At 40.7% G+C, this 12,189-nt stretch overlaps 1 protein-coding gene across 1 annotated transcript; it reads left to right on the top strand.

The window, feature by feature from the left end:
- The first annotated feature begins 402 nt into the window (after nucleotides 1-402).
- On the top strand, nucleotides 403-11,552 carry golph3a (golgi phosphoprotein 3a). The gene is made up of 4 exons (XM_076165126.1): nucleotides 403-838; nucleotides 4,958-5,089; nucleotides 7,352-7,466; nucleotides 8,258-11,552. Exons 1-4 carry the CDS (start codon nucleotides 629-631, stop codon nucleotides 8,680-8,682), a joined length of 882 nt encoding a protein of 293 aa, XP_076021241.1. The 5' UTR covers nucleotides 403-628; the 3' UTR covers nucleotides 8,683-11,552.
- The last annotated feature ends 637 nt before the right edge of the window (nucleotides 11,553-12,189 follow it).

Here is a 12,189-nt window from a genome sequence, read left to right on the forward strand (position 1 = left end):
TGTCTTCTTATGAACGGTTATGAATGATGATAAATTGTTTGGCTTTGAAGTCAACAAGCCAACAAAAAAAAGAAGAAACAAACAAAGCTGAAGCAATGGAACACAAGGCTAACTTCAATATTAATATAGTAATAATCTATTTAAGTGTTATGGGATAGCATCTGTTTAATTATACCATCAGTCATGGGTTTAATATTCAGTTCACCATCAGTATTTAGTTTGTCTTCAGTCTTTACTATTGGTCTTCACATAACAAACCTTCAGGCCTGAGTCAAATCTTTAGTTCAACTACTTTATAGACCTACGTCTGTAAAATAGACTCCAGTCATTTAATATTTATTTGATATTTTATCCATAGTTTAGTCTTTAGTTTACCTTTAGACTACCTGCTGGATCAGCTTGGGAGAGACACACGGCGCCATATTGGACATTCAGAGGGAGCAGCGGACGAACAGGAGGTAAACAGTAGCCCACTGGGCCGGGACGCTGAGACCGCAGTTGTCTACACGTCTAAAACTCCAGCCAAGGGCTGTATGGTTCATCATCAGTAACTTCGGTCCAGCATCTCGGACAGAAGAGTCTGGGCCGCTTCATTATACGTCGTAGATTAGTTTAGCAGCCGGCAGACATGAATTCTTTGACTCAGCGGAGCTCGGGCCTCGTACAGAGGCGGACTGAAGCATCGCGCAACGCCGCCGACAAAGAGCGTCCGTCCGGTGAGGAGGACGACGAACCCCGCCGAGGAGAGGAACCTGATGAAGACGATACCGGAGACTCCAAAGAGACGCGGCTCACCCTGATGGAAGAAGTGCTGCTGTTAGGATTGAAAGACCGGGAGGTTAGCACAACACACGGTCCTAAAAACTCCACGTTAACACATTGACGCTGTGGAGTTAGCGGCTACATGTAGCTAACGGCTAGCTAGCGGTAACCTGGACGCCCGAGGCAGCTTTGCAAGAAAAATGACATCACTGCTGATTTATGTCGCGTCTTGTGGTTAGCATCGACTAATCAAGTGAATGTTATCCATCCGATAACATTGATCAAGTTTCTAAGACCCATAATGCCAGAAACGGGGAGGTTAGAATCTTAGGTGACACCGATTAGAACACACATTTCGACAATGGAAACATTAATTTCATGGCCATTGATCTCGTCGGAGTCGCACAGAGATCACAGTACACTGAGCTGGACCTGCATGAAGTAACAGGCAAATGACAGGATGGCAGTACATACAGTCAACTGTGTTAGTTATTTTCAAAAAGTCTGTGTGTGTGTGTGTGTGTGAGGGGAGCGAGCGAGCGAGCGATCTCTGTAGATGTCATGATCTCTTGGTTATTTTCATGTGCATTTGAAAGCAGCATGAAGTGGCACATCAATCACCGGGATAAACTTTTCTTCGATTGACCTGCAATAGTGGTGAATGATTTCTGTTTTGTCCAGATGGAGATGTACCAGTGTGAACACTCTTTGTGCCCTGGAAGTATTAATTATAATAATATTAACACAAGTAGAATGCATGAATTTCATGAAGGACTAGGTCCTCATCTCTACAGGACTGGCTTCCACAAGAAACTGAGATGGGAGAGCACAGAAAACTCAGTGGAAGAAGTGAAGTTGGTAATATGCATTAATGGTACACGGATATGCACAGATAGAGAGGGTTGGAGGATAGAGGAGCTCAGTGCATCATGGGAAGTCCCACCAGCAGGCTAGGCCTGGCCGGCCCTAACTATAAGCTTTATCAAAAAGGGGAGTTGTATGCCTACTCTTAATCCTACAGAGGGTGTCTGCCTCCCAGACCAAATCTGGAAGATGGTTCCACAAGAGAGGAGCCTGATACCTGAAGGCTCTTCCTCCCATTCTGCTATTGGAGATACTAGGAACCACACGTAAGCCAGAATTCTGGGAGCACAGTGTTCTAGTGGGGTAATATGGTACTATGCCCTCTTTAAGGTTAGATGGAGCCTAGCAATTAAGAGCTTTGAAAGTGAGGTGAAGGACTTCAAATTCTACTCTATCTACACAGCAAAGCTAAAATAGGAGTAATATGATCTCTTTTCCTTGTTCTTTGTCAGTACATGTGCAGCTGCATTCTGGACCAGCTGGAGAGTCTTGAGACTTGGTAGGGCAGTCGATAATAATAGATTGCAATAACCCACCCAAGAGGTAACAAATGCATGGACTAGTGTTTCTGCATCAATTTGAGACAAAACGTGGCAGATTTGAGCAATGTTACACAGATCAAAAAAAGGCAGTCTTTTTTTGCTGAATATTTTTATTGAAGAAAGCATCTGACATAACAATAAGCATGCGAACATTATGTAGATTGTTTTGTAGATTGTTTTTATAGAAGAAGAAAAAGAAAAGATAACAATAATGAGAACACATGTATGTAATGCACGTGAATTATGTGAAAATGGAAACGGGAACAAAGTAACAGTGTCAAGGCACAACCAGTTATGAGATGACATGAAATGACAGTATACAGCTGTGGTCAAAAGTTTACATACACGTGTAAAGAACATGCATGTCATGGCAGTCTTTAGTCTCCAATAGTTTCTACAACTCTTTTCTGTGATAGAGTGATTGGAGCCCATACTTCTTTGTCACAAAAAAAAAACATTCATGAAGTCTGGTTCTTTAATGTAGTTATTATGGGTCTACAGTAGGGGTGGGGTGACACGTCAACGTAAACGACTACCAGACTACGTACATACGCCGGTTTGCATAACCGCGTGCTGACGCGTCATAATGACGTAAGATGGCTGCGCTAGGTAGAAGCATGAACGTAACCGGTGAACAAGCTGCGGCGGAAAAAGTCGCCCACGGTCTAAAGTGAGAGCATTGCGGAGCACTTTGTCATCCGTTGTCAAGGCGGCAGCATTTTGTGTCCCCGGCCACCAAGCATGATACACTAGGACAGGGGTGGCGCAGCGCAAACTGGCCTGCGTTTTGTTGTTGAATGCAGTTTGCTCTAGATCACTTTTACTTGAATTGAAGAAGCATTATGTTGGATTGTAAAACAGATATTATCAATCAAAAGGTGGCTATTTGTGGAATAATGCATTGCAAAATCTTTGTTACATTTGTTTGTTTTCAAGAGAAGATAATTGAAGAAAATATTGAAATATTAATGAGAAGTTAGATATTTATTTTGGCGGAAATAATTGCTGTATTGCGTATTAAATATAATCTACAGTATAGATTAATCGACTAATCGAAAAGATGATCCGTTGATTAATCGTAATAGAAATAATCGTTAGGTGTAGCCCTAGTCAATTGAAAATGTGACAGAATCTGCTGGGTCAAAAGTATACAAACAGCAATGCTAATATTGGGTTTCACCTCAATTCCACAAGCTTCTGGCAAGCTTCTGGTTGAATCTTTGACCACTCCTCTTGATAGAATTGGTGTAGTTTAGCTAAATCTGTCGGCTTTCTGACATGGACTTGGAGTTGGAAAGTCAAAGGAGCGCAGCACGGATCTGAAAAAGCAGATCATTGACTTGAACAAGTCAGCAAAGTCATTTGGAGCCATTTCAAAGCAGCCACTGGTCCCAATATCATCTGTGCAAACAATTAATTTCAAGTTTAAAGTGCATGGCACAGTTGTGTCCCTGCCACGATCAGGAAGAAAACGCCAGCTATCACCTACTGCAGAGAGAAATTTGGTCAGGATGGTCAAGAGTCAACCATGAACCACCAAAAAGCAGTTCTGCAATGAATAAGAAGCTGTTGAAATACAGGGGTCGGTGTCCACAGTTAAGCGTGTTTTACATCTGCATGGGTTCAAAGTAGGGGTGGGGTGACGCGTCAACTTAAACCGACTACGTAAATACGTCGGTTTGCATAACCGTGCGCCTTCGTGTCATAATGATGTAAGATGGCTGCGCCATGTGGAAGCATGCACGCAGCCAGTGAACAAGCTGCTGCGAAAAAACGCCGCCCACGGTCCAAAGTGAAAGCATCGCGGAGCACTTTGTGTCCCCGTCCACCAAGCATGATACACTAGGACGGGTGGGGAGCACACTTGCGGCTCTTTGCCGGCTGACGTGCGAAAGCGCAAACTGACCCTGAAACGCATTATGTACACAAGAGGCAGCTTTGAAAAAAGGCAGTCCTTGAAATTTGATTTATGTGGGAGTTAAAGGACATATCCTCATGCAAAGTTATGAGTATTTTAGAAGGAGTAATTACGACTCATTATAACTTGAACCCTTTTGAAGTACTGTGGTTTAAGCAAGTGAACCACAGGTGGCAACTGGCCTAAATTTCAACAGAGCAAAGCACTCAAATAAGAAACAGGTTGTATTGTTAGTCCGGGACTCCTTGCCAACAAAATCCCGAAATCACATTAAATTTCCTCTGCTCTCAATAATGTTTTTTTTTTCATTGTTTTGTTTATTTTTCAAAAAACATATTTTGTCTCATGTGAATACTGAAATTGTGCTCCCAACCAAACCATATATATATGATATATAGACCAGATTTTCTTGATGAATTTTGCCCACCTCTGGCCCCAAATGGTGCTAGTTCCTAGTAGACTACTAGACCAGCAGCCTATTGGAACAAAAAGGCAGGCATTTTACCCCTGAGAGGAGGTCTCCTGGTTTTAGCACTTTGTGGTACTGTACATGTGCACCAATCCTGTGGAACTGAGGGAATGATGGGGTGCATGCAAAGGTTTTTAATTTATGTATTAATTTACTAATTTTGGCCCACTTAAAGCTAACTTTGCTCTCGTTGTATAAAAATGTTATATGTAAGTGTCTGCCACATGACAGGATGTAAATGTGTGCACTGTGTGACTGTTTGTCATAACGTCAGACTTGGTATTACTGGGTTTACAGCACTAAAGGACTTGATTGGGACATAAAGTTGTAGTTATTGTACGTGTATATGTACGTCCTCTAGAAAATATGATCATCATCTGGTCTGACTTTTCCATGTTGTAGGGCTACACGTCATTTTGGAATGACTGCATTTCATCAGGTTTGCGTGGCTGCATGTTGATTGAACTGGCTCTGAGAGGACGCCTGCAGCTAGAGGCCTGTGGCATGAGGAGGAAAGGTCTGCTGGCCAGGAAGGTAAGACGGCTTCAGTTTCTGATAGAACTTAGCAGCATCCATACTCGTTTGTATTTTTAATTCACAATATTTTCTATCTAACATGGGTGAGTGCAGTGATTCTTATCCTTATTGGAGGTACTGAACCCTGCAAGCTTCATCAGTGCATTCACCAAACCCGTCGTAATTATATAGAAATATATTTAAAAATATGATTTTTTTCCCCCATCACGTTCCTTTATACACATGAATCCATTTTGTATGTATTCGTCCAACCACTTTCTTTTTTTGCTCGACATAGTTCGTATGAAGGGATTGAAAGATTAAAGAAAATCACAAATGACGTACAATCACAACAGCCACAAGTCGACTACGAGTGGGCTGAATTTATTTTGTGTAACACATTTTTACCAAGCAACTAAATATTTGTAACGATAAAACTTGTTTGTCCGCCTAAAAACATTATTAAAAAAATGATATATTTATTTTAAATGCTCGTGTGAACCGGGCTATGCTGTTTATGTCTTGACCCCTGCCGAACCCCTGAGGGTTCAATCTAATTCAGCTTAAGAACTACTGGGTTAGTGCATTCACATTCACGGTTGAACAGAGGAGCATTGACCTGTGGCATCAAGCTGCACTGTTTTTAGATTGTGTGACCATCTCAGACTTGGAGGGTAACTATCTCGATACGGAATCAAAATATCAAATAATTAAGTTGAAATTCAGAACATGGAAATTAATTTTAAATCGATGTGGATTTATCCATGATATGCTGCATGCATTGTTTTCCTGTTTGTCTCATCAATGAGCAATCAACAGCAGAAACCTAACGAAAGAAAAAGAAGAGAACAAAAACAATGAAAATCAACTTCTGCAACCTGAAAATATTCTTCAGCAATGCTACAGATTACAGACAGAAGGCAGAAAATGATCAATGTGATTCTTACTTGCTTTGTCATGTGTTTCGAAGTGCTGGGATTGCAACTAAAACAATAATTCTAAGTCTAAGAGGTATTGATCATGATATTCAATCAGATATACTCATGACACAAAAGACAACTTGTGTTTCGCAAATGAAGGCAAATCAAATCCAGCTTAATTTAAAGTGCAGTTGACATGAATGGCTCAGTAGACTTTCCATAGAATCATAAAGAATAGTACAGTACAGGCACACAAGCTCCTCTGACGTGAAACATGATCTTCATCTTGTCCCTGTAGGCTTGACTTTTGCTTGTCTCTGCATTATCAAGCCTTGCATTAACGAATCCTACCGATTAGTGGCGTGATACCGATTAAGCCTGTTTTATTGTGATTCTCACTGAGAATCTGTAGCATTGCTGAAGAATATCCTCTGAGAATTTAAGCGCATTTTGTGTTTTTTGTGTATTTAAATACCCTCCTGCTGCCGGTTCTGTAAATGAGAACAGCTGCAGCGAGTTGACTTGAATGCACTGGCGCATTTATCGATCTCTTGCGTCCATTATCCTGCTGTCTGTTCTCCTCACAAACGTGTTCTGGTCAGACAAAATTAAGATCAGAATTCAATTTCATTAGAATCTCTTTCGCGTGACTCGTGCTTTTCAAAGATGTTGATTCATAGACGCAATTACTTTTGCGGCAATGGTGACTAGCCATGATAAATCGATCTGAGCAATCTATGCATAAGTTTCCATTCTCTCTTCCCATTTTTTTGTGGCTCAACATCAGAACACCCTGAAATGTATACGCATCAACACGCACATGTTACACTTGCAGCTTTCTCTCATTTTGTCTCTAATTTTAACAACTCAAACCCCCTCTGCATCACATTCGTAAATATGGACAACCATGATCTCGTTACCATCTGTAAAAGCCCTGCAAAACCCTAAGTACCCCCTAGACTTTGCGATTCATTGGTTGCCTACAAGACAATCAATTCAGAGCAAACCCTTGCATTCTTTTAAGTATGCACAAAGAAATTCTCTACCAATTCCCGAGGTACAAGCAATCTATTACACTTCCTCAAACAGCATCCCTTACAGTACAGAGAATGCATCAAACTGTGTGGGTCATTGTCAAGAAATGGATGGATAGATAGATAGACAGAAATACATTTTGAATTTCGTCAAAGTATTGAATAATATTTCAATGATATTTGGCCCACAGCAGGCAGCCCTAGCTCCAATTATTTTCAGGGCCAGAGGACGCAAGGTTTAATCACCTGGTATGTGTATTTAAGCCAAGATATAAGCTGCCAATTTTATATATGTGTGCTTTGCTGTCCCCATATCCAATCTCCAGGTGATTTGTAAGTCAGATGCCCCAACAGGTGACGTGCTCCTGGATGAAGCCCTGAAACACATCAAAGACACGCAGCCTCCAGAGACGGTGCAGAGCTGGATCGAACTCCTCAGCGGTAAGTACAGCTCTTTATCATCACAGATTTATTGACTCATTTTAACACGGAGTAAGATTGTGTACTTTTAGAGGAAAAGGAGATAACCATTATAGGTCACAATGTAGTATGAGGAGTTTATATTTCCATTTACTAGTAAAGTTTACTATGTGACTTTCTGACTACTGCTATCAAAGTAGCTGTCCAAGAATTAAAATTGCTCAGCTCCATACAAAAGAACCTTTTAATTGATGATTTTCTGATGATTGATGATTTTCTTGAACACTCTTTAAGGTCCCTTTTATACAATACCTTGCATTAAACAATGTTACAAAGTCCAGACATGTTATCTGGGAAATCACAGACAAATCAAAGACATTATCAACATGCACACTTCTTATTTGGATGCTGTCTGCATTATGATTGAATCTGAGTCATTAGGTTACGACAGCCCATGCTTGCATTGTGGACTATCCTAATACTTTTTTTTAATTTTTTTACTATTATACCATTGTCCACATTCCATTGGCAGGCAATGTTTTACTTCAAATCACAGTTCTTGATACTCAAAAACATCAAGGATTTCAAACAGGAAGATGTAGTAGAGTGACATTTTTGAACTTGTGGGTGGATTTTATCTCATTAATGACTCTGAGCTGTACGGATTGTATTTACACATGGATTGCGGTGATCTGATCACAATGCAAAGCCAGACCACATCTGTATGTGTTCTGGTAGATCGGATGGCATTCTTATCGCAATGTGTTCTGTCAGCATTTACTAGTATTAATGTGTGATCTCTTTGTGATCAGGAGAAACGTGGAACCCACTGAAGCTTCATTATCAGCTGCGGAATGTGCGCGAGCGGCTGGCCAAAAACCTGGTGGAGAAAGGTGTTCTCACCACTGAGAAGCAGAACTTCCTGCTTTTTGACATGACCACACACCCGCTAACCAACAACAACATCAAGCAGCGCCTCATTAAGAAGGTCCAGGAGGCTGTACTGGACAAGTGGGTGAACGACCCTCAACGAATGGACAAGCGGCTGCTCGCACTAATCTTCTTAGCCCATTCGTCTGACGTCCTGGAAAACGCCTTCGCTCCACTGTTAGATGACCAGTACGACCTGGCCATGAAGAGAGTTCGGCAGCTGCTGGAACTGGAGCCGGAGGGGGAAGGCATGAAGGCCAACACCAATGAGCTGCTGTGGGCTGTGGTGGCTGCCTTCACCAAATGAGGCTACCGGAAAGAGAACAGCTGTGGCACTCTCCATTCTCCAGTTTCCATGAAAATTAAGGTTGTAATAAGACTGCTGACCCCAACATGGTGACTTGACTTACGGAGAGAGTTTACCCCTGCCTGGACTTGACGGGCTGCTCTGCGTACACCTCTCTCCCTCCTGTCTGTTTCTTCCTTTCATTAGAGATAATTCTTCATCCTTGATGGGCTTCTTTCTTCCAGAAGCAATTTGTGTTCTCTCTTTTTTGCATAAAGAAAAACTAACTCTCATAGAACCTTGAATCAAGTGGATTGGTGAGGGCATGAAAAAAATGTATGGATGAAATCAAGATGTCATTTCAGGTCTTAGTTTCTGTTGGGTATTTCTTTTGAAGTGTTTCTAGGACCTATGTATACCATAGGTTCCTCATGGTAATGTCCTTATTCTTCTCAGAATATATTAACTACCAACATCTTGGGCTACTTGTACAAATCCATGAGCACGGCGTAGATATTGTGTCGGAATGAAAAGTTGACCAATTATCCTGGCAGGTCTTGAAATAGATGACTCACCAAATGTGGTGGACCTTTTTTGATTGACGAAGGCTCAGTTACACTCAGTTACAAACAGTATATAATGTGTTTGGTTTAGTGACTGTCACAAGTCCTAAAGACAGCACGTGAACTGAAATCCTCAAAAATTGCGTGCGAGTTCACCTAGTAATACTGCTTGTTTTCCACATTTATTGAGGAAAAACAGTGCTTTAGAACAGTCAAAGCATTTCCGGCCTAAAACCGAAGCAGTTTGTTCTGCTGACTGTTGAAAAATAACAAACATACTGCATAAGGCAGCTGGGACGGTTTCATTTAAGAAGGCATTGAAATTCATAGCTACGCTAAGCAGACGGAGTACACAGGGCTCATACAGTATCTTCATGATTCAAAGGGTGATGCACACCTTTTGCAGTTTTTGACAAAAACATGTCTCAATATTTAACATGGACCAAAATGACAATTTAGGATGGAAAACGGCCTTATTGATAGGTAAATCTAAATATGAATTTTTAGCATTTGGACAGCTATGGGGAAATGCATATGAAGGCAGGATAGTTGATAAGTGTAATGATTTTCCTGTCCAGCACAACACCAACTATACTTTGAACAAGTCTTTCTGCTGTACGAGCAGTTGTTGGGTCATTCTCATGTTTTCCAGTAGAACAGTAGTCTAAACATACAGCATACGGGCTAATTTACAGCCGTACTTAAATCTATTCAGAAGTGAAAAGCGTAACTAGCTGTGACATCTTGGACAGATGTGCACATGGTCTACATGTGTTGACATGTGGATTCACATAACCTGCGGAAGAGTGGAACGAGATCAGTGCAAGATCATAATGAGGTTTAGATGGTGGATTCATACTTGTGCAATTCACTGAAGGTCATCAGGATACACTTAAATATTTGTAGGTTCCCAGGTACTATTTTGGATTCTGAATTGGAAATGAGAATGTCTGAGTGGGAACTACTGGAAGCTAACATCTCTTAGCCATAGTTTTGCATTTGTTATTTTTTTTGTCTTTCATAAAAAAAAGAAAAAAGCCTTACACTTTGATAACAGTGAACATGGATTAACCATTTGTAGCTACATGGAGTTTTCCTGTTTTCCTCAGTTGCAGCTCTTGTGGTGATGATCTCTGCTTTCAGATAAAATGTCTTTGCGCATAGCAGAAGCAACCTTGCCAGCTGCCATTGTATGCTAAATCCATACATGTCATTTGAATGCATCATTGAATCTTGAATATAATTGGACATGAATAATATGTGCAGTTCAATGCTGGAAAGAAAAGAAGTTTTTTAACAATTCGATCATTACTTTCCTTCATTTTTGGCCCACCTAAACTTGAAACCTTTTGGGAATTGTGCTTTTTCTCCAGTTTCTTTAGGGGGAGAAAAAAAGATGGACATGAGCCCTGTCTCTGTGGTCCAGGACAGGTTTAGTCTAGATTAGCACAAAGTCTGGAAGATATGCCTTTTCACAACTCAAATTGTCCTGTTGTTTTCAAGGCCGCATAAAAAGGCACAACAATACATTGTAGTTTGGAGTGAGTTGTTGCTGTATTGTACAGTGTATTGTTGGTGGGACAAGGCTAGTTTTCTTCCTTTCTGGTCTTTGTGCTAAGCGAGGCTAACAATTTCTCACTTCCAGTGTTTGTGCTAAAATAGGATAAATCGGTTTTGGTCTTAGATCTGTGCTGGTCACAGAGATCGTGCTGAAAAGCAGAGTTGTGTGTGAAGTTTTTGCTGTTCTCATAATCTGCACCCTTTGTGAACAATGAAACGTTATGCGAACACGTTTACGTTCTCGCCAAACTCTAACTTGAACAATCGGACGTCGGGGTCACATTCCACATGTTGATATGAATACTTGTTTATTTGCTGAATCTTAAGAATATGTAGTCTCCGTGACAGCCTTTCCAAACAGATCCTGCATGGTTCGGTTGCTCTCTAACACAAAAAAAAAGCCTTTGCACCGATCACCATCGCTTGCTATTACTTCATTTTTATGATTTGTATTCTCACGTTTCACTCTGTTTTACGTTTCTAATTTTTCTGGATTTTTTGTTTAACTTCATGGAATATTGTGAAAGGCATTGTTTTATTATAGATAGCCTGTTTTCTTTGTTGTAGCCAAAAGGTGGGAGTGATTATTCAGGAATGATACTGAGGAAAAAAGTTGACTTAGAGGTTTATGCATCAGAAAATCACCTCAAATTGCAGCGAGAATGAGAAATTATATATCTTATCTAAATAATAAAGGGACCTCTAGTCTGTGTATTTTCTTTTACCCTGAAAATAAACAAAGAGCTTGGAAGTGCCTAATCCTATTTATTCTTTTGATTTTTATTTTAAACTTACGAATTGGATGACTGTTGTAATGTGAATGAGTGGAATCATTTTCATGATGCTGCTTGCTGCAGATCTCCCATTCAGTGACTCACAGTTCTGCTATCATGTGACATTACCACTACCCCAACCTGGACAGGGTCTAAATACTGGTACCACCACCCCCACACCAGTCTGACCTGAAGAAGCCTTTGGGATGTCCATGCTAATGATTAAACCTGCCACATGTCTGACAAGCTGAACAAACCATCTCAGACAGCAGGTACTTTCTACTCTTTCACAAAATCTTTGCCCTCTTACAGCAGCAGGGTGAGTGATGTCTGTGTTTTGTCTGGATTCATTTCTATTTGAGGTATATGGAGCGTATGTATGCCTTGAAACATTGGAAATTGTATTATTTGGAACATCATGCAGATTTTGCGTTAGCTCCAGCAAAGATCAACTTCAAAATGGCAGTTTCTATTGATGATTTTGATGCTCTGAGCTTCCTGAAGCATCCCCCCTGGAACCTCTTCACTGGACTAAAATGTTAATTTGAACGTGCTCGACTCATCCCAAGGATATCCTAACTTCCAAACTTGAAAACACGCCCATCACTGATGCTGAAGATGCAGTCATACAA

This window comes from Genypterus blacodes, unplaced genomic scaffold (assembly GCF_046128005.1).
Source record: "Genypterus blacodes isolate CSIRO-AG114 ecotype Tasmania unplaced genomic scaffold, CSIRO-AGI_Gbla_v1 ptg000141l_1, whole genome shotgun sequence".
Lineage (NCBI taxonomy): Eukaryota > Metazoa > Chordata > Actinopteri > Ophidiiformes > Ophidiidae > Genypterus > Genypterus blacodes.

Coding starts and splice junctions, on each gene's coding strand:
- golph3a (XM_076165126.1), top strand. CDS start 629: ATGAATTCTTTGACTCAGCGGAGCTCGGGCCTCGTACAGAGGCGGACT. Junction 5,090..7,351: donor AAGGTCTGCTGGCCAGGAAG/GTAAGACGGCTT, acceptor TCCAATCTCCAG/GTGATTTGTAAGTCAGATGC. Junction 7,467..8,257: donor CTGGATCGAACTCCTCAGCG/GTAAGTACAGCT, acceptor CTTTGTGATCAG/GAGAAACGTGGAACCCACTG.